Source organism: Dermacentor albipictus, chromosome 1 (genome assembly GCF_038994185.2).
Source record: "Dermacentor albipictus isolate Rhodes 1998 colony chromosome 1, USDA_Dalb.pri_finalv2, whole genome shotgun sequence".
Classification (NCBI taxonomy): domain Eukaryota; kingdom Metazoa; phylum Arthropoda; class Arachnida; order Ixodida; family Ixodidae; genus Dermacentor; species Dermacentor albipictus.
In genome coordinates, this window is record NC_091821.1 from 339369845 (window position 1) to 339393153 (window position 23309).

The 23309-nt window shown below is 48.4% G+C and overlaps 1 protein-coding gene across 8 annotated transcripts in view; it reads left to right on the forward strand.

Annotated features, from left to right (window-relative positions):
* The window catches only part of LOC135903408 (aquaporin-7-like), a 137699-nt gene that overhangs the window by 89609 nt on the left and 24781 nt on the right, over positions 1 to 23309 (forward strand). For 3 of the 8 annotated variants that reach the window (XM_065434010.2, XM_065434094.2, XM_065434154.2), the window contains exons 1-2: positions 21197 to 21314; positions 22295 to 22421. In XM_065434010.2, coding sequence (XP_065290082.1) covers positions 21219 to 21314; positions 22295 to 22421 — 223 coding nt within the window. In that variant the 5' untranslated portion in view covers positions 21197 to 21218. Of the gene's footprint in view, positions 1 to 21195; positions 21315 to 22294; positions 22422 to 23309 lie in introns of those variants that run through there. The other 5 variants (XM_065433815.2, XM_065433878.2, XM_070531733.1 and 2 more) reach the window with 3 other exon arrangements.

Sequence of the window (23309 nt, forward strand, 5' to 3'; positions counted from 1 at the left end):
CACAGAATACTATGCCGATACAGGCGGAATTTGCGTTTCCATTTCGTGCCCCTTGAGCAATGCAAACATCACATCACTTGCAACCATGCCCCTTTCCTCTGTTACGGAGCATGAAGCGCATGGAGGAATGATTCGTTGCTCACGAAAAACCTCGCGTTCGTTTGCGAAACAGCAGATATACCTGCAGCGCCAAGACTGATTGCACAGCGCGAAACAAATCTCGACCGGAAACGGCGGAGTACACATAATCCGAACGAAGACATCCACGAGTACATATATCGTAAACGTGCAAGTATGCGGTCAGTGACGTACGTGCGCGAAAAAGCTGTTGACAGCATCTGGCGTGCCGTCAAGATAAACAATCTCCGCACCGTCTCTGTCCGCGACGCCCAGCCCTGAGAAAGCTAGCTCGGCAAACGCTTTCCTCGTTTTATCTGGTATTATGGGTTCCGTATTGAGTTCGCACCTTGCACTGACGGTCTGTTAGAGACGCCCAGCAATATAAAGGGGGGCGAGGGGTGGGGGTTTAATTGACGTTGAAAGATGTCAGCCCTGAGCAAAAATGAACAGCGCTGTTCTGGCAGCAAGGTTTATGAACGATGTGATCACTGGCGCCTCGCCAATTAAGTGAATATCTCATTTTACTGCGACAGCTCCGAACTGCGTTTTGTGTGTCTGTATCTGCACCCATCTATCTTCTCCGCTACGCCGAGGACGAAGTCCGTTACCATGGTCGTTGAATCGTCGAATCGTCGTCGTAATCATGTCATCGTCGTCGTCGTCGTCGTCGTCATTACCGTATATGGTAAAAACAGAAGACGAACTTGCGACTACAAACTCAGCAACGCAACACCATGCCAACGCGAATGCCGTATGGCGTTGAAAGCAAACATATGCCCACCACCGTTATACATGTGATTCGAGCTCATGTCCACGTGCCAATGTGCAGTTTCGAGCTGGACGCGCTAACCACGATGTGTCACTAGGAGATCAAGACGGTGTTTAACGTGCCACACAGACTGAGAGTGGCGACATCTGTGCCTGCATTTTGGTGTTACATAACAGGCAACACTTGCAGCTGACGAGAACGACATTGCGTCTATCGCGAAGAAACAATAACAGCAACAACAATGACGACAACGACGACGACGATAACGACAACGGCAACAAGTTGGTTTAGAGAAGGCCGTGAGCGCATGCTGCCGTGGCAGTAAATGACTTTAGTACCGCAGTATAATGGCTGAAGCCTTATCATGATGTAATCGTTGAAGATCAGCAGTAATCGCCAAAGATTTCGCGAGTATACGTACTCTTCCGGCTCACTTTCAAAGGGGCTCGATGTGTAAGAAGCCAAAGAAAACGGTTCATCTACCGATTAAACAGAATTTTCTCGCAGCACATAATGTATACATAGGCTTAATTGGTGGCAGAATATCTCTTGGGCTATTCAGACATGTTTTTTGGAAAGTGCAAAAACATGTGTCGTCTAATTCATTCTAAATACTACATAAACAAGGCACAGCCATAGTTAGCAAAGCTTCCGGTCGGGCGGTTTCATGGCCCGTATTAGGATAAGGGACTGTTGTTTCCGTCAGCAAGACCGACGAACGAGGGATATCAACACGAATTAAAAGAGAAATACGTATTGATCAAGGAGGTTGTGGTTCTTTCGTCCTATTGGAAATATAACAATATGGAAATTGTTTTCTGGTATATAATGCATAATTATAAGCATCACTCCATGTTACACGAATGGCACTTATGTCACGGCGTGAATGGTACTACACTTCTTGTCCCACGACAAAGGAAGCTCACTTAGTCTAACCGGTTCATTGATTCGTATCTTCAACCTCGTAATCAACGATGGACTACGACGACCACTCGTAGAACTCGATGCTTGCTTCACGCGCCACAAACGCCTCGCGCGCTTGCAGCTGACTGCGTAACCACACCTTCTCCTTTACGTGAGACCATTAAAACCATGGTCCTTGCTCAACGTATCGCGTGAAAGTTATTTGCCGCGAGTTGACCACGGCGAACGGGCTCGTTATCCCAATGATCGCTATCATGAGTGACGGACGGCCGAACGCCAGCTGATAAGGAAATGTTCTTGCGCGAGAGAAAATTTGTGAATGTGGGACTCGAGATATCAAACATGAAACGCTCAGTGAAGCTAGACAGTGAAGCTGTTTGATAACAGTTATGAAATTCGAGAACTAATTGTTACACTACCTGCATCACACAACGTTTATATGATATAAAAATGTTTGTCGCAACATACACGCTCTGCGAAAAATATCCCACTAAAAACAATAGAGTAAGAGCTCCGGTCGGTGAAGTGTCGCGCATGTCGAACACGCTACGCAGGTGTCACACACGCACACTGCCAAAAAACGGCGTTTGTCAACATCGCTCGCGTACATTTTTACGGCGGCGTCACGCTGCCGCCATTGTTGTTTTCCTCCGGCCCCGTTTCGTCGTCTGTCTTCGCTGCACGCTCCATGGAGTGAAAATAAACGATCACCGCAAGAAAAATGAGACAGGCAGAGAGAAAGCGAATCGAGGCGCGAGTGACCGTCGTCTGTCTTCATTGTGTAACCAGATTCGCCTGAGGGAATCGTGTTAGCGCGCGTGGCCGGCTCTCGCCAAGTGTGAAACAGGAAGCTTCAATTGGGACGCAGCGATGCGAGGCATAGCTACGGGTGTTCTCGCCGTATCTCGAGCACAGCGGTAACGTGTGCAGTGACTCCTCCTCGAGCTGTTCACTTTGTCATTTGCTTTGTCTGCCTGTATATATATATATATATATATATATATATATATATATATATATATATATATATATATATATATATATATATATATATATATATATATATATATATATATATATATATATATATATATATATATATATATATATATATATATATATGAGCTACTGCAGCTACAGAAGAAATAAGGGGAAGGGGTGGGTTGATAGTGAGATTTGAAAGAGTCAGACATGCTTGCCATCTATAGGCCTTTCGTATTCCGAATATTATCCCAGCTGATTGTCGCCTCACAATTCATCTGCTGCGTTACCCCAGAGTTATTCTTCGTCTTACCGAATAGGCTTCTTATCGGACGATGACATGGATACGCTATATGCCTTTTTCACTCGCAGAGAGCCAGTCTCAATATCTAGACTAATAATGGCCAGGCTCACTGCGCACACTGGACTAAAGCTGCTTGGCGTTGAGGTCGCTACCCTCGCAAAAAGTGGTGCATGATTTCGGCTGCATTTCTGCGACAATTCTACCGAAAGCAACTATACAACAACACAAAAATTGATAACGGCTTTCATGAACATAGGCGCCATGAGTTTAAATTCATTGCTGCGTATTTAATAACACCGCTCGGCGATTTTTCATTGATATACCTTTGAAATCGACAGTTTTTGGTGTATTAGCTAAGGCACTGGAGCTGAGAAGACTGCTTCTCAAGCAACTCTGAACTCAGAAGCTCTGTCACCCTTCCCACAGCGATGCGCGTAGTAGTCGAATGGGAAGGTCGAGAAGGGGAAGGTCGGGAAGGTCGATGTATGTGAATGTGCCCGTTAGCGATTCCTATTGGGGACTACCCCACTGGACCGGAATTTTCTAGATCTCTTTATTCTCCCTGTAATTCGGGATGACCGCCACTCCAATCCCGCCTATTAATGTTTCTGGCTCAGAAATAGGAAATGGGCGCAGCATAGTTGGACAACCTCGCATTCCTTTCCTCTGTCCCTTCGACTTAATGTGCATTCGTAAACGTCGCAAAGAATCTGGCTCTTGTTTTTCTCCTCCGTAAATGACATTCGGCAACTGCTGTGAGTGAGCCTGACCTATTCGCTAGTTAGCATTTGCCATATTATTTTTTTAATTTATAGTTTGCCGAAGCTTAATACTACGATGGCAGAGCGAAACAACTTTTGCAAATGCCAACTTTGCCGTTTTAGTCGGCAGACAGAGAGCTGTCAGCGCTACAATGAAGCATTTTTTTACTCACCGCATTGTGGGCTTTGTATCAAGGCCTATATTGCGCTTCGGGAGATTATATTCGCCTGCATACATAGTGCAAACAAATCCAGCGACATTTTACAGCGCGCTTATCGGTCGTTCTCCGTTTGCTGCTGCTTTTGTTTCACGAGAACTTCAATTGCTGATAAGCTCCAACAGTCAGTCCAAACTGAAACACGGTGAGACGCCGCGCATTCCGCAAAGGAAGCGCCTCGCATGGGCCATCATCGGACGCGGTGACGAAATAGCCGCTTGTCACTCGCTTCGTTATACACGCCTTTGTCGCGAGCGTGTCGCTCCGGGAGTCGGTCACCGCTCCGGCAAGCTCGTCTCGGCTGCGTTGTGCAACGCGTGGGCTTGATCGGTTAGTAGAACGACAACGTCAAGCGCAGTCTCGATTAAAGTCACCTTCGCACATCGCGTGCAAAGAAAAAAAAGAAGGATGACCAGTGGGAAACATACATTTGCAAATCGTTCACTTTGTCACGAAGTCATTTGTTGGTTGACGATATCCTAATCGAATAGTTATTAGACCTTATCGTAAAATTAAAATGTGGGATATGGTGTCTGCGCTGGTCGTCTTATAGACGGTTCTCAAACTGTTTAACCACCAAAGAAACGAAGGGACGTATACAAGCACCAGCTGAATTGACTCAACGCTAATTACTACTACGACTGTATATGAATGTTCGTTGCCAACGAAACTGCAGCAAAATGCAGCTAAATGATTCACAAGTATGTTGTCTGCACAATGAAGGAAAGAGAAAAGCTGAAGGCAGGAAGGTTAGCCAGAATAACGTCCGGTTGGCTACCCTACACCGGGGGAATGGGAAAGGGGAAAACAAAGATGACAGGGAGAGAGAGGGGAGAGAAGGAAATAAAAAAAATTAGCGGCGAGTTCGCTGAAGTCCTCGAGAGGATAAGGGGACAACATGACTTCATTAGCCGACAGCTAAAACCTGCAGCACCAACACCGTGACATAATGCATTTCTTTCGGCATGGGGCTCGGCATGCGGCTTTGAAAATACGCCCGACCACATTTGCGAGTGAGTGCGCACATATGTACGTACGTACACAAATGCTTGGGCAAGGGGCTGCATGCACTGACTGAGTGTATAGAAGCACCACGTGGCAGCGTCATCGAGAGTTCGTGAAACACGGCGTTTGTGCACAACGCACTATCGAGGCTCAGCGGGTTCTTGCACAACGTCAGCGCTCGTATATGGCGTCACATGAAGACACCGCAGCTGCGACGGGTTGGGCGTTAATACAGCCAGACTATAGCATTACACGCCCCTTCAATTTCTGCGCCACCTGTACGATAGTACTACGGCCGGCTTTGCACCAAACGTGCCAACGAGCTTGCCCAACTATACAACTACGCTGCCAGCCGTAACTCCTAAGCACGTGCCATGTTTCGGAGTTGGAAGCCGCGAAATATATGTGAGGTCAGGTTTGTTCATTGTCACAGCGCTCTTTGACAGATTGAGAGCCGCACCGTTCGATCCTTCCTGTGTCAACGTATTAAGGAGCTGGCCACTCAGTCTCGGGGGTACACGCATGAGCCCGTTGTTTATTACAGGAGCCCGTCCAGACGCTTGCAGAAGTTACCGTCGTTTACGAATCGAACAGCTGACTTATAGTTCTGCATACTTGGGCATGCTAAAGGGCCCGCTTCATCATCAAAGCGAAAAGAAAAGAGGATGATTGCTCTGATGTTTGATGCCACAGCAAGAAATCTGCCTCTGCGAGTTGAAAAGGTGTATGTAAAAAAAAAAATAATCTGAAGAAATACCGCCACTCAGTGAGCTTCTGCGTGCTTTGCGCCCGACTATATATATATATATATATATATATATATATATATATATATATATATATATATATATATATATATATATATATATATATATATATATATATATATATATATATAAGACGCAGGACGTGTGCGACGTCCTGCAAAGCGGCGCGACGTCATGTTAAAGCATTTCTATCGCCTTTACCGCGCAGTCACCATGGAACTTTTTTTTGCGCTTCAATTCGCTTAGTACGAACTACCCACGATATGTCAGTGCATCCGGTTTACCAAGTGGAAACCGAGCACCTGGTGAACTGCAGTTGCATAAGCCCGGGAGAACAGACGTCCTCAGCATATCGTGGCTCTTCGTATGCCTGGGTTCGTTCTTACGCAACACAGTGCCCTATTCAGGCACATGTGCGCGGCTTTACCGACAGGATATCTCTGAATCATCCCACTCTCAGCAGCATTAGCTGCGGGAGCGCGCTTAACGGGGTCCCGACGCACGATGTGGTTTCTGACAGGCATTGAGCTACGGATACCATTTTAATTTATTCTGCATCGAATATTAACGCTTTTTAAACGGCTCTTGTAAGCTGTTGTCCTGTCATTAATACTAGAGATGGCACCGGCAGACCAGGGACATCAAGAATCAAAAACGAATACGCTAAGAATCATTCATAATACATCATCAAGAACGAATTCGTTACAGACACTTTCGATGTTTTACTCGTTCGTCCAACTATGACCAATACATTCGAAGCATATTTGTATGGCTGTTGAGCAAGCCTAATTGAGCCTATTGTGACCCAAGCAAACTGCACGGAATAACACAGGATTGTGCCAGATACAATGTTTATTGGCAGCAACGTAAGAAAAAGATGAAAGATGAGCGCGAGTGCGACAGCATTTTATATCAGCAGCAATCGCGATACAGGTGACGTCGGGCCCTGACACCGGTACAAGTGCAGAGCCCATGCGGGGCAAAATTGCGCCCACATGAGGGCACGTGGTAGACCAGTTTCAGCTTGACTTCCAAAAGCTTTTGTGGTTATTGCTGCTAAAACATTACATTTGATTCACCCGGCCGGTCTATCTGCGATGTGCTCGTCTGGGATTGTACGTGTACAGATGCGTATGCTTTCTGCGGATGCACGCACGCTGCCATGGTAACGGAGGTCTGGGCTCTGAGAGCCATGACGACACGCCTGAAGACGGCGAGCACATGGGTAATTGTGCTTTGAAACAAAGATGATTGATTGATTGATTGATTGATTGATTGATTGATTGATTGATTGATTGATTGATTGATTGATTGATTGATTGATTGATTGATTGAACCTTCGATTTGTTAAGTTTAACGTCCAAAAGCAACGCTGCGGCCGGAGATGCGCAGTGTTGGAAGGCTTCAGATTAATTTTGACCACCTTGAAATCCCGAACTTTACGCGAAGATTGGAACACGAGCGTGCTTAGCGTTCTTCCCTCGTTGGCGTGCGGCCTCCACTGTCACGAATCGAATCTGCCAATAACAGCGGCTGATACTCGTAAAGAAAGAAGATCGCGCTAAGCACGGCCCGCAGCAACCCTTGAATTGTATAATCTCTCTGCCGCAGGGGCGGTGGCGTCACGCGACAAAGCGCTTGGGCATGTCCTACCAGGAGTGTCGCTGGATGGTTCTACGCATCGGTCTATACGCTGCGACGTCGAACAGGGACACGAAGACAACGCGAGCATTTCGTAACGGGCACGCGGTCTCCCGGGAACGAATGTTACGCTGCCTGCAGCATGCACACTGCCGAAGCTTTCTCCGCCATAGGGACGCCCGGATACAACTCTTATCTCTCGACCCGCAACGCCACAAAACACCAGGCATTGTGGTGGCAAGGAACGTGCCGCACTGCACAACCAGAACCGAGGTTCCGCGAGCAAGGTGCGAAACGTTCGCCCACACTATCGCCGCATCTTGCTTTTGCCCCCCACGTGGCATATATAGGAGCACGGTCTAGGCGGTGCGTGTGACGCGCTTTGCTGTCGAAACCCCATGCTCAATAAGTTCCATGCAGCATTGTGAAAGCCGGCTTGCGCGTTCTTTTAGAAAGCGCCTGGACTCGAAACTGTTCCCCAAGGTGTCACCCCTGGACCGATTTGCTTTTTTCACCTTGCTAGTCAAACTATACGCGATTTCTGCGTTGAGGAGTCGCTCGAGAAACGCTCCTCTACTTCCACGTCTTTCAGGAGGCCCTAGGTATAAGTGATTACAATATTATGCCTCAAGAACCACAGAGGGTGTCCTTGAAAATGCAGCGACTATAGTTTTGTTGAATGGTATGATATATAAGGTACCGTTCACTTGGCTAAGGCGATAGAAAGGTTGAAATCAAGGCGCCATTTTTAATACGACCGCAGTGATGGCATCAACGAATAGTTAGATTAATAAGTAGAACCCGCCCCCCTCCGTTCGCCTTTCTCCGAACGGTGGCACTTTCAATTTGATCATCCGGGGGAGACCAGCCAGACTGGGACAACAAAGTCAGCGTCTTTTTGTTTCCGTCCGATGGTAGCTGAAAATTGCTTTTCAGGTCCACAATTTGAACACGCATACATTCATCTACGCGAGGTCTCTAGCGCAGGTTCAGAAACAAGAGTCTTAGTTCAACGCGGCGACGCAGGTCAATCGCGTGCTGCGCTTGCGTGCAGCAGCGTTGCTCGCTCGGCACGTTACTGGCTTACACGTGTTGCTAGCTTCCCACAGTACTGATCCGTTTTAGCCAGAGAGAGAGATAGAGAGAGAGAGAGAGAGAGATCGTACAGCCATTCAATGCGCACGTCTGGCGTTAGACCGGTGTACGTGAGCCAGTTTCCGCCAGTCGCTCAGGTGTAGTCTGCAGGCAGTTCTGCAGCCTACACAACAGCGGCTGATACTCCGCGACTGAGCCGCCGTTGAAAGTGCTTAAATAATTGTCACACGACAAAAAAAAAAGAAAAAGAAAAGAATTGTGGCTTAGCAAACCCAGCGTCGAGCGTTATGGAATTCTACGGGAATGGCTGAATAAAGCTACTGAAAGAAAGAAAGAAAAGAAGAAATAAAGTTTGCATTAGGTATAGGCCGGACATGTCTATTCCGCGGGTGTGCATTTAAGACTGCATGCTCCGTAGAGGCGTCGGGCGTCACAACACTGAGCAACTGCCTTCCGTACGTGTTACTGATTGAAGATTGTGATATTCAGTTCGATAATAATTAGAACGGAAATCCCAAACCAAACGCGCGCATTCATACTATATTTATTTACTTACTTACATCGAAGAGCCTCAATGTCTACCGAGATGTAGTTGGGTATAGCGATGGTCCTGCGCGTATCTGCGCCATGTATACTGTGTTCGTCCTTTCAGCCACCGCGTTGGATCAGTGGGTATACGGTGTCCTGTTTCTAATTAATTATGGGGTTTTACGTGCCAAAACCACTTTCTGATTATGAGGCACGCCGTAGTGGAGGACTCCGGAAATTTCGACCACCTGGGGTTCTTTAACGTGCACCTAAATCTAAGTACACGGGTGTTTTCGCATTTCGCCCCCATCGAAATGCGGCCGCCGTGGCCGGGATTCGATCCCGCGACCTCGTGCTCAGCAGCCTAACACCATAGCCACTGAGTAACCACGGCGGGTTTGTCCTGTTTCTGAGCCGCAGTCAAGGGTTTGGTTCTCGACAGTGAAGGCAGCGCTCCAATAAAGGCGGAATGAAAAATAATAATAAGAGAAACGCTCCGATACCGTGCTTTGAGTACACCATGAGCTCCAGGTGGTCATAACTATTCCGGTGTTGCAAAAGGATAGAAAGTTGGACGAGTTGGTACGGTAACATGACCTTCAATTGTAGCGCGGAGTGACACAGACAGAGACTAGAAGCAGACAGGGCGAGAGCTAACTCTCAACTAAACTTTTATTGCGGTATTTGCAATCACCTATATATATGTTGATAGTTTCAATAAAAATTTAGTTGAGAGTTAGCGCTTGTCCTGTGTGCTTCTAGTCTCTGTCGGTGTCACTTCGCGCTACAATTGAAGATCATATTTCGGTGTTCCCTACTACGGCGTCCTTCACAAACAACTATGCAGATTCATACAGTCGAAACAGCACAATCTAATTCTTCGTCTTTTCGAGCTGTGTATGCTTTGAGAATATAAGCTTCTACGCCGTTCTTCACTTCATACTACGCAATATAACCTACGACCCACAATACGTAGACTGTTCTCCATCAACTCGAGCAGCTCATTTCAGACGTCCCGCATACCTATAAGACCAGGCGAAAAGCAAATATATATAAAGTGTTCCTATAGAATGCTATCGCAACGTCTATCGGACAGACGTGTCAGGAGAACACGCCGCTACATTAATTGAAGAATGCTGAGCACGCAGCGCGTTTGTGTACCTCGGAAGCGGTCTCGCCTTCCCTAGATTAGCCCTCTGCAAAACTCTGATATAGCTATGGGACACAACTGCGGCAACCTTGTCACAACATGCGGCCCGCAGTTCGCCTCCTAAAAACTATCGCGCTTACCCTTGAAACCTGGTACGCTTGCTCGACACAATCACGGCGTTCCTGGCTTGACAGCGAACGCATTTGTCCACGAAGCTCTGCATCTGTGACGGGAGGTTGCGGATGGAACGCGCAGAGGCTCGCTCGTACCAACAACAACGGCGTGACGGGAAAAATATTTTAGTGCTTGGAAAAGATAGTCCTTGAATCGAGTATCCTATAGGTCGCGGCATGACGAACTAACCACGCGCCAGGATAATTTATCGCTGTCTTCCGGGAACGCCGTTCTGTTTGTATATTTTGTTTTCTCCTCATTTTCACTGCTCATTGCGATGGCCGACATCCCTACCGTAGACGACGTCTGTGACTCGCTGTGAATTGCGCAGCAGGAACAATTCGGCGAGTTATTTGTACGAGTCCGGCATCACAGTAAAGAACAAAAAAGTCGAAGCCATGGCTGTAAAATCGCGCTTGGTCGAACCTCATAGTCTTCGTTGGGGTAGCCTTACATCCTAGAAAGTGAAAGGACTTTGTTCTCCCGGTACGACGACGTGTAAAGAAGCAGATGCTTCATTTGAAAACCATTTTTCGAAAAAGTAAGGTAAGAGAAAAAAAGAACAGTTGTATAAACAAATGCCCCTGGTTCGTCGACTGTCCCGCATGACGTCAGAGCTCGAAGCTGCCTTGTCTAGGTGGCCAGCTAATTGGGTACCGTGTGCGTGAATGTTTATGTATGGCTCCGTGTGTGTGTCATAGCTTAAACTTTCAATTTTTTTTTTTTGCTAACCATTGTCTTGCAAATGTATACCGTGGTGACTTTTAAGGCACGAGCACGCTTGTTGACGGTTACCCATCATCGACAATTTGCGTTGGTTGAAGAATTAAATATTCTCGATCACAGGTACACGTCTGTGCCACCTTATTTTGAAGAAAACGCTCGCTGCAGCGTCGCATCGGACATTTTTCCACGAAACTCGACCACGCTTGTGATCCACCTCGCATGTGCTATATATATATATATATATATATATATATATATATATATATATATATATATATATATATATATATATATATATATATATATATATATATATATATATATATAATGTTACATCAATGTTACGCGAGTCTTGTAAGTAGTGTATTCCCTAACAAATGTGCGTATGAGATGCTCTATTGACCTAGCCGCGAAGAGAAGTTATAAACAGATTCGCTAACTTGGTTGGCGAATGTCTGGCTCTGAAATAACCAGACGTTGCTAAAGAATAATAATGCAGAGAGAAAGAGATACAGAGAAAGTAGCTGAACTTACGTTAGCTATGGCTGCACGTGCACAGCGCTGAGTTAGGCAACAGCTGCAGATCGCTGCTGGGAAGAAAAAAACTAATATAACGGAAACCACCAGGCGGTACGTGCTCTTGTAAACACTTTCGCCAGCATGGAGAGAATAACCGCAGAGCAGGTCATAACACGGATGCAAACGCCAATTTACGTACGACGCATTTGTGAATGTGTGTGATGAGGCGAACTCTCAGAAAGAGCAGCGAGGTTAAGAGAGCACTCAGTTTGTTTATTTATTAAACACATTGTAGAATGTAATAAAGGAGATGAAAAATAGAGAGAGGTAGGGCTTAGTGACTCACGGCCAGTGCATTGTATAGAAAAACGTAAAAATAGGCCGTAACACGAATGTGAAGCGTGCATTCTTCGAAACAGAGTCTCATTCGAGACATTAAAAGAAAATGTACTTCAAGACTGCGCTGCTGTAAGCTCTGCTCGTGCACATGCGTGACGTAACAGGAGCGCGTAAAAACCGGGTGGTCACATGTATCTACGGATGGTTTCTTTTACAGGCTATTCTACAAAGCGGTCGCTGCCACTCAGGCCCCATCTGCGGTTTTCCTACAAGTATATACTTGTAGGAAAATCGCAGATTGGGCCTGAATGGCAATACTTATTTCAACATTGCGAGGATTGGTCTGATTCTCTGGTCTAATTAGCCTGTCATGTCATTACAATCATCCGCTGCAGCAAAGACTTCGTAAGAAAGTGCCATATTTGATTAGCTTTCACACTAACCCAATTACGATGTGTCTCTCCATTTAAACACCACCATGTTCGCTCAGTGGTTCCGGCGTTCGGCTGCGGAGTTCAGGATGCCTTGTTCGATTGTTCGAGGACGGAATGCGAAAATTCCCGTGTGCGGAGATTTAGGTGAAGGTTAAAGAAGTCCAGGTGGTCGAAAGTAACCCCTGTACGTGCGCCTCTCATTGCCCGCCTGCTGTTTTGCGGAGTTAAAAACAAACATTACCTTGAATTAGGATATCGATTCGCGATCTAGTCGGCGGTCGCATCGGTGATTTGCACAGCATTCACGTTATCGACCCATAATAACATTTATTTATATTTATTAAAGGCCTCGCGAGCGTGTGTGCATGCATTGTCCAATACAAAAGAAAGAGTTTCTTTTCTTCCTTTTGTTTAAAAACAACCGCAAGGAACGCGTTATTCGGACGTGGCGATTACTAGTTCGCGTTATACGTGGCTGCTCTTTCAAATAACTGTCGCTGTTTTATAAAGTGGAAACATCGTGCGACTCGAAACATGGAAGTGGCAACATTACCTCTGGTAATTAAATTAAATTATGGTGTGTTAAGGTGCTAAAACCACGTTACTATAATGAAGGACGCCGTATAGTGGGCGGACTCCGGAGTAATTTTGACCACCTGGGGTTTCTTAACGAGCACCTGAATCCAAGCACACGGGTGTTTTCGTACTGCGCTCCCGTCGAAATGCGGCCGCCGAGGCCGGGATTCGATCCCGCGACCTCCTGCTGCCACGGCGGGTGCCGCAGTGGTTTTATGCCGCGTTATGCGACTAACGTGGCAGTTGCTTTCTATGCAGCTGCCCGGCACATTACTAATGCCAAGTCGGTGGCAGTAAGGTCAAACTTTCGGAATAGGCTTCGCCGCGATAGCTGTTGACGCGCGACAGCGACGACCACGGGGTCAACGCGGCGCCTACGTGGCTCGCCGCTGGCGAACGGCACCAACACGGGCTCCCGGTCGCCGCAAAAATGCCGCGGCGTCGTCGTTCAGACGTTCGTCGCGCTATCGGCGTCTTCATTCGGTCGCGTTCTTGTCCCGACCGCGTGCGCGTGTCGTATTTCTGTGGACGACGAAGAATGGTCATTGTTCCAGCCGAAAAACCCGCGGCGAAGGGAGGCCGCGATGCGTGGGGCGGCAGGCGTTATGCGCTGGCAGCACGCATCGCCTGTCGTCGTCGTCTTCGAGGTGTTTTCGCTGACGCGGCGCGGTTGGGCTTCTCCCGGCTGCTCGAGAGAGATGGCTGCTCGAGAGCGTAGACGAGAGACTTGGACGCTGCTGGAAAGTCCCGCACTGTCATTTAAAAAGGAAAGAAAAAAAAGATCTGAATCAACGGTGCACTTGTGACTGATGTCGCGGGCTGTCTGTCACGAAAGCCTCACCTCACGCGCTCGTTTGGTTGCGACGATTGCTGGGAATCACAGAAGACGGCGAAGCTCGGCTCAGCACCGAAACGCGACGGTAGTTAGTCATACTGGCTGTTTTTTTTTCTTTTTTTTTCTTTTGCTTTTTTAACGCTGCTGTTGCGGTCTCCTCGTGTTTGTAGAAGAGCCCTGTAGGTGCTTGCGAAATTATGGCTCATATGGTCGCGTTCAACAGAACTTCAATATCGCAGATGTCGCGGGGTATGGTATACGCCGAGCGAGATGTGGCTTCGAAATTGTGATCCAAACGTAATTTCAGCATGAATAATGGGTGTTAGGTAAGTCAATAAACTAAATCTAAAAAGAAAGGTTGCTTGCGGGGAATCTGGAAAAATCGTAAATTGTAAGCGGTGTTACGCTGAACTTTGTGCGGCGATGAAGGAAACGGATGCGCAATCGCCTGAAGCACGACGCGCCTAATCGTCACGCTAGTCAACGTGAAAATGTTTGCCCGTCGGTTGTGTGCGACGGGAATATGCACCAGTGTAAATCCTCCTTTATCCTCCGTTCAACCCCTCTACGCCAGGGAGTGATATCTCTCAGAATTCCTCTGTGTGGGTTGACCAGTGTGCTGACCCGACGTGACCTACGCTCTCCACCACTAAGCCAGTGAGTGGTTATTCGCCGAATTCCTCTGCGTGGATTGTCAGAGAGAGGGTTTTCTCCGTATTGGTCTGTGTGCGCTGACCAGGGGCGTGTGTGCGTATTCGTGTGCGCGTGTGGCGGAGGAGGGGGGATATAACGTATCGCTACGTGTTGCTGGACTAGCTATAGTTAGTTCGTGCTGCCTATAAGGTCGACAAGACGCGAAAACCAAACGAAAAAAGAATGACCGGAAAGGCAAGAATGCTCTTCCGGCTCCGATCGTTTATTTTTTTTAATACTTTTTAAGGCTTCGCGTCGTTTACGTCATAACAGATGTGGCAATCTTTTCACCTAGATTTATATGTGAAATTGAGGTATAATGAAATCTCCGGAACTGAAAGCACCTTCGCCTCTAAGAGGCGAGGAGTGGCCTTTAACGACCGGCGCGTGTCGCGAACGCATCCTGCACAAACCGGGCAGAATGCAGTACGGCTGTCTGCAGGCCTGTAATAACGCCGCCAGAACATAACATTCTGTCTCCGCATCTTTGTGCGAGTGGAAGAATGCCGGATGTGGCACCCAACGAGACCTGAGCGAATCGCTGAGGTCTCGTTGAACGGCGAGAAGTGGGTCAAGCAACGAGCGCGTTTGTGGGAAGAGTAGAGGGGGAAGGGAGGGGGAGGGTACGCGCCGCAAGACGTAAGCACGTGTCCACGAACCGCTTTGACGGTCGCACGTGCGTGCGCTTACACATTCCAGTACCGCGGGACAACCGCTTGTTCTCGTGAGAACGTCCTCCTCGAGATGACCTAGTGAACGATGGCATCCACGAAGTGAGATAGGAATGATAGGCAGGCACTCTCGAAGAGCGACAATAGCCAAGGCGCGCAAAGGACGAGTAAGCACTGCGATTTCTGGCAAATCGATGTATGTGCATCACACGCGAACGTGACTACCGCGTCGTTATACGTCGATGGAAGCGCCAATCGCGACATAGTCTCGTTTCTAGACATGCCGACGCCGATTGGGTCGATGTCCTTATTATAGGGTCTGTCGCCTTGCACGGACCCACCACTTCAGCAGTTGTAGTAATGCAAGCGTATATGAAACCGTGCGATATAGAGTCGGCCATTTCGGTAATCAGTGGAGACGAACATGGCGAGGGATTAGAGCCGGAGGTGGGGGTGCCCTCTTAGTCCCTGGCTACGCCCCTCTCACGGTCTGTTTGAAGAGTTAGCCGCATCACCTCTTGGCCAAGTTTAGAGATGAATTTACACGAAACTGCATTTCCTGTTCTGCACTTTGCGCTGAAGCTCGCTATTAGTATAGGCCATATAAAGAGCCATATAAAAGGCAAGCCAGGAGAAAAAAAAACAAACAAACTTAGAGGACGCTTAAACTTCGCCTTTAAGAGTGGAACGCGACAGCATTCAAAGGTCCCCGACTGCTTCTCACGGTTCCCGGTAACTGCAGCTTATGTAATTAATTTTGATCAGGAAACGCTGGCGGCGAACGCAGTGCATGAAAGCGAGCTTTCTGGTAGATACGCGGCCTCTGCGTGGGCCGTTCCCAGAGATAGTCCACAGAGACGCAAAAAAAAAAAATAATTACATAATTTTCAGGTTTCCGTTACTGTTTCGCACTTTTAATATTTAAGTCTGAGAATATTTAACGTAAAAGGCATGCGCTGTCGGTGTTTCGTTTTATGACATTTGTTTGTGGGCTATCATTCTCAAAATTCTGAGGAATAACTGTCAAGGAAGGAAGGAAGGAGAAAGTGGAGAAGGAAAGGTAGGGAGGTTAACCAGTTTAGCTTAACCGGTTTGTTACCCTACACATGGGAGAGGGATGGGGTAGATTAAAGATGGGGAAGGGGAAGAGGGAGAGAGAGCACATAGCACAGCACACACACATCGTCCGTTGGAGTCCATCAATCTGGCATGGTACGTGACATCACTCTCACAGCCGCTTGTCCAATCCCGTCTCTTTCAAAAACCGAAGTAGTCCCTGTCAACTGTCAAGAATGTAAGACAAGGTATGAGTAACTTTAGTTATAGAATGACGTGGCAATATAACCTTTGTATACCGCATGTCATATAGAAAGACGTGGTATATACATATACCTAATTATATACGGAAATTTTCGCTCACAGACATCTCCACCCACGCAGACACCGGATTTTCTGCGCCACTGACCCCTCAACGCTGTCGCGTTAAAATGCAGAGCCGGCGTACGTTAAGCGCGACACTTATCACCGCGCAACGCACGAAAGGCAAGAGACCTCACACCAGCCTCCACCGTATCTGCCTCGACGTCAGCAGTTCATCCTGGCCCACTTTCTTTGCTCTTGTTCGTGCACGTGTAAGAAGTATCCGACCGTGCGAGTGGGCCCCGCCGTTGAGAGCGCGGTATCAGTCCACTTGATTCGATGGGTGGGCGATTCCCTGCACCTTGACAAAAATATCAGTCAAGTGTGCGTTGCAGGACATTAGCAGCCATTGACGACGCCTTATGCGCGTAGATTGCTACACCCGTATCGTCAGCATGAGACATCAGACGGATGAGGCGTGAGCAATGTACGCTCACGACGGGAAGAGGGAAAAAAGGCAAGATAATCAACAGGGACGCCTCCCTGCTCGTGAAATTCCCGCGGGCTTTGGCCTTGTCGTAAACGCTGTTATTTATTGATGCGCGCTTTTGAGGCTGGAGAAGGTGTGGTGAAGTAACTGTACATTGAGTATTTGCATGTACAGTTCTCTGTTTAGCCTTTTCTAATCTATTCGCTCCCCATTCTCACTACCCTCCCCTGCTTTTTGTGTGTGCGTAAGGGGGGAGGGGAGGAAGGAAGAGGAAGGGGTTGGTGACTCTACTTTCGAATATCTTCGCTTCATTTTTGAGGATGGCGTTGGTGCCCGCACTCTGGCTCGGGACAGCCGGCTCTTATAGGTATAATCTTCACCTCGCGTGTTTGCAGTTAAAAAAGTTAAATACTGCACTTCGAATAACTGCGTGGCTTCGAGTTGTCGCTTTGACAATTGCTAAGTTAGCTCGATGACATGTTATCAAAGGTGGCGACACGCACTGCCTCATTGACCCTGCAGAAAAGAAGACTGCGCGTTGGGAATGCGGGAGGCCGTAATTTTCTAAATAAGTGCTTTCATAGCGCTAATTTTAATGCACTGCTATTTATCAGAGCTTGCATGTTTTATGAGCTTGTATCAGATCTTTTGTCCGAGCCGGCATGTGTCCCTTACTTTAAACTAGGGATAACGTGACATAAATATAGTCCATTGACCCAACATTGCGGCAAGGTGTATTGACTGACTGACTGACTGACTGACTGACTGACTGACTGACTGACTGACTGACTGACTGACTGACTGACTGACTGACTGACTGACTGACTGACTGACCGACTGACCGACTGACCGACCGACCGACCGACCGACCGACCGACCGACCGACCGACCGACCGACCGACCGACCGACCGACCGACCGACCGACCGACCGACCGACCGACCGACCGACCGACCGACCGACCGACCGACCGACCGACCGACTGACTGACTGACTGACTGACTGACTGACTGACTGACTGACTGACTGACTGACTGACTGACTGACTGACTGACTGACTGACTGATATTAAGTCCCATATGCCGCAGCGGGGGCTCCAAGTCGATTTCGGCCATCTGGGTTTCTCTTACATGCGCCTAAATCTTGTAAATACACGACCCTGCTTGCTTCCCATCTCGAGCCCGCTATTTTGTGTTCAGCAGAACACCTCAACCGCTAAACTACGGCGGCGGATCAAGGCGACGTGCTTGGACACGATCAAAGGCTGTCACGGCCCTCCACGACGATGCTGGCATCGAGGCACAGTTTATGGGTGCCGCATAGGCGCTTTAATTTCTGCTAAACGGGGAGTTGTGACACTTTGCAATGCCTGTCTACAAGCCAGCAAAGCGTCGAATGTCCAACCTCTAAAGGTGTCCTAAAGTTACCTGCGACCGCCGGCAAGTGCGTATACCAATTAACAGGCAAGAAGGAAAGGGCCTCACTGGCGGACAACTAGCATTCGGGGGACGTACATCACGAGCGATTATCACGGCTTTCGTTGCAATTACGCGACATGCACACCACCGGAAAGTGCGGACTCTGTCATTATGGGGGCGCGTTTTAAAAGGCGCGACGCCTCTGTCCGCCTGTCGCCAATTTCGTACGGGCAGAGCCGCATCCAAGCGCGCGCGCCGCGCGTTATGTGTGTCCGGCCCACACCGTGTTCTTGCGTTAGCGCCCATGCAGGTAGCTCGTGAAAGCGTGCGAAGAAACGCGCCAAACAAAAGTGGGGGGGGGGGGGGGGGCTTCGCCGTCTTTCAGCTGCCGCGTTAAGAGCTAGGGTACACACAGAAGGCTGTCTTTATATACGCGGTTCGCGGGCAGGCCCTATATAGCGTTCGCATCCCCCTTCGATTACATTTTAATGGTCCCGCGTGTGTTCTGGTGGGTAGGAACGTGACCGGTTTCCCAAACTCGTGCTTCAATCGCGCCGCTGCGTGGCTTTCACTTACCGCCACGGGAGAATTGGGCGCGCTACCACGCACGTATGCGCGCATGTCTTGCAGTCGCGGAGACGGGGTAGAAGGGAAAAACAGAAAGCAATAAATGCCGGCCATCAAGCGATCTAGCTGTAATGGCGTCAGCTTCACGTGTTGCACAGCACGACGCTCCTAACTCAATGGAGCATTTTGCCTGCATCGTATTAAAATATCCACGACTGCTAAGTGGTGAGCCGATAGTTTCTGTGTGTGGAAGCATCGGCACGCTGTAGGCGTGTTGCCGTTACGTGAAACACGTAGAACGCTATGTTGCTTTGGATCCGCATCTAACCTATGTTTGCAAACTTTACTATGCTGAAATTCTGGACTGTGTGGTGCAAAAGAATGGACGCATTGACGAAACGGGCTTATGTTTCCCTCTCGGTGCTATTGCTTCATTTAGAGCGATGCTCGCTTTGCTGCCTTATATAACACAAGATTGGGCAGAATTTGGGGCACTTTAGGGGAGGTCAACATGTCAAACACGCATTTCGATTTGGATCATGCGCTTTCAACATGTTTTTTCATATCACAAAGTATTAGTCCGCTCGGATCTTGCTGTCACGCATGACCTACAGATGCAAATCCTGCACTTGAAATTCAAATGTTGTTCGATACGCACGTAGAACACCCGGGAAGTTTATTGAAACATGTGGGCAAGCCGAGGCGTAGCATATTTTCTTTTGTTTCCTTTTTACCGAGTAACCAAAATCTTAGTAAACACGCAGAATGTCATGTCTCTCCTTTCCCAAAGTGGCTGTCAGACGCATGCTTTCCGTAACAAACGAGTCATAATTATTTCTGTCTGGCCGGCTGCCCATACGATGGCGACCGAGTCCACAGATGGAAAGAGACAGTGCGCAAACATTCCCTCAAGCAACGTCATACCAAGAAAAATAATAACAATAAACAACAGCAACAACACCATTACTAAACCCGTGCGGTGAAACGTGCGATCTTATACCGAAACCGAACAATGGGTCCTTCGTCATCACGGAGGAACCCTGTAGGAGCCCGTCTGACATATCTTGGCTCGGAGGCACGAATTCTAGGTGAGGCGCCGAGCGCAGACCCTGCATAGGTAGCGTGCTCACGTGTGAATGTGCGCATATATGTGCGTACGCATGAATTTAGTGAGTATTGTTTCTCACAGCTCTTCTTAACAGCGCGCGGCCACGGTAGCGTGGGGATCGCCCTTTCTTGGGGGAAGGCCGCCGTGGCCCTGCCACAGCTGCGTTAATTATGCCACCTAATCGGCAACACACATCTCGATGGCACCGGCACGAGCGAGCCGTATACGTATATATTTCTATTTGCCTTGTGTTATACGTATACGGGAATGCGTATATTCTACATGGGTGACGAAGAACGGACTGCCATGACCGCAAGTATGTGGCGGTCTTAATAGTGGGCTCATTTTTCAATTACAGAGCCTTGAACGCGACGTACACGCGCACGGCGGTGTCCGTATAAGCGGTGCATTCATGCACGCCTATATATATATATATATATATATATATATATACATGCACTTGAGTGTGTGCATGTGCACACTAACATAATACACAATAAACAAGCACGTACGTCCTGTGGTCCCGCGACTTGCGTGGTTTAGTTCCTCTCACGCAGTCCCCCGCTGCGCGAACTTACAGAACGCGTGCGCGGGCGTGCGCGAAGGAGGGGGGGGGGGGGCGAGGAAGGGGGGAGAGGCGAAAAGGAAAAGACAAGAGCGCGTACACCGAGGAGAAAGTGAGAGATGAATTGCTCCGCAATTTATGGACGCACGATTGTCTAATGGAAGGTATATAGGCGCCGTGAATTCATATTCATGAGAGCGGCAGCACACTGTTCTCTAGAAGGTGCACACAAACGCCGACGTCGGTCTGCGCCGAGCAGCACAAATATTGTGGGAAAGCGAATGAAGGCAGGGCGCTTAATTGAGCGCCGCAAGCGCATACACCGATCCCTAGCCTAGGAGCTGCATGCCGGTGATCGACGTTCGCGTATACACGCAAACGGTAGCGAAGCGGGGCCAATTTGCTTATCGGGAAACGAGCGAATAGAGACGTCAGGAAAGCGCGACCGGTATATATGGCTCGGTGTTCTCACGCGCTTGCCAATGTGTACGTGGGCGACGTTGCAGATTGCTTGTATATTAAACACCGGCGGGAGCGCCACGAAGAAAGTCGTATGTATATACAAGCCGACGTTGGAGGTAATTTTTCACTTCGTAATTTTATTAACTCGTGCACGTGCTTCAAATTTGATTTTATCGGCGCGTGCTTTGAATGCGATCCGCGTGTGCGATCGCCTTTAAATAAAGAAGTGTTGCGGGAGGGGAAGCGGTCGTTTCGTTTCCGTGACCTCCACCGCATGCGAGCGCCGGACTCATTGCCCCAACTTTGCAGTTGGCAGCCATATTTCTCGGCCGTTTGAACGATAAGAAGTCTCGCCGCGCGATGCATATCCGTATGCGTAAGCGGTAAAAAAAAGGTTCCAGGTACTAAAAGCGCCATTGTTCCAGTAGCACATCCATTATTTTTTCGCCTATAGCAAGCAGTAAACCATTAGTTCCTGCGCCTGCAGACAGCGGCGGACTACAGAAGGCAGTCTGCTGCTGAGTGGAAGGTCAAGCTGCAAAAGCACCACCGTCTACCAATACTTTCACCGCTCTTTTCAATTCCGCCTATACGCGCTATAGTGTCTTTCTTCAACTTCGTCGATGACGCATGTGTACTTGAAGTCCATCGTGTTGTTCCCGATGACGTCTTGAAGCATTGAATGTGTATGTCGAACGTGTGACCTAATTGAAGCCCGAAGTGTTGCTTAGGGACGTTCTGAAACCTCAAATACAACATCTAGTGGTTGTTGATGCACATGCCATTGGAAAGTCGACAGTGTTCGTTTGGGAAGTTGTGAAAACGTCAGCGTAAAACCTTAAAGTGTGTGGTCTACATGAGGTCCACTCTGTTCTGTTAGTAATTTGTAAGTGGTGGGGGAAGCAACCCACGGCTAGCGTCGTGGAATCCTGCGTCGCTGAATTTTGATATTCCGATTGAGATTGTCGTGATACTTCGAGTGAGTATATAACGCACCGTTACGTCGCTGAGGCCCATACTTGGGACCCTTTGTGACCTCGATCGTATGCAGCACTTGGTTGTGTGACTCATGTTCTTTGTTGTTTTTTCTTTGCAGTTGTTCGGCAACACGGTGCTGGCTGTGGTGACCTTCGACCGGGCGCCAAACTTGGGTTACGCCGCCGCTTTCTGGGGATGGGCGCTGGCGCTTATGCTGGGCGTGCTGGTCGCCGGCGGTGTTTCCGGTGAGCGTCGGGGCGCTTTTCTTGCTTGGTATTCCGATACTCACACTCACTCGCAGATCTAGACGCCTGCACGGTATTTGCAAAGGACACTGACAGCGGCATCCGGTGGATTAAGCAGGCATTTGTCACGCGATCAGCTAAGGAACGAAAGCAGATGAGGAACCTTTACGCGGAACAAGGCATAAAGCCTCTTTGTTCCCGGTGCCAAGAAACACGATCGCCCTCGCAGTAACCCAACCTGAAAGCCCGCCATACCGCACCGAACAAAAGAGCAGTAAGTCTCGCGTCAAAAGGCGGACGGTGTGTTCGCCAAGGTTAAGTACGTGCCGCTCGCTCTACGTCACTGAGGCACTTTGACAGCACCTACATCTTCTACACGCAAGCGTACCCTGCGTACAGCCCCTTGTTCTGAGGCGGCGTTCCTTATACGCCGTATGCATCTGTCAAAACTGCGTTGTTCCTACCGTGCTTGCTTGCTTCACGCTCTCATTAAAGTTGAACGTACTAAGTAGAGCTAAGTATAGATGTTCTAAGCGCAATCAGACTTTTCCCTCCTACATTTTTCTGCAGTTTGTACTGCACCTTTTTTCGTGTTAATAAGGCGCTGCAGGTACTCGGTTCTTCGTTGAGCAGGACACGCACTGGCGCGGACATATACGCAGCGCATGGGACACACGCATTCGCACGTCTATTACGCATTTAAATGGCAGACAGCGCTATAGCGCCACATTCCTTGGAAGCCTAGTACACCGCTCCCGGAGTTCTATAGAGTCACATATGGAAACGAACGTCGGCACGTACATTGACGCGTGCGATATCACTAGTACTGGTGAACTAAACCTGCAGATTGTCGTTTCGTTCCCTCCTACTGTTTCACTGTTCAACCTC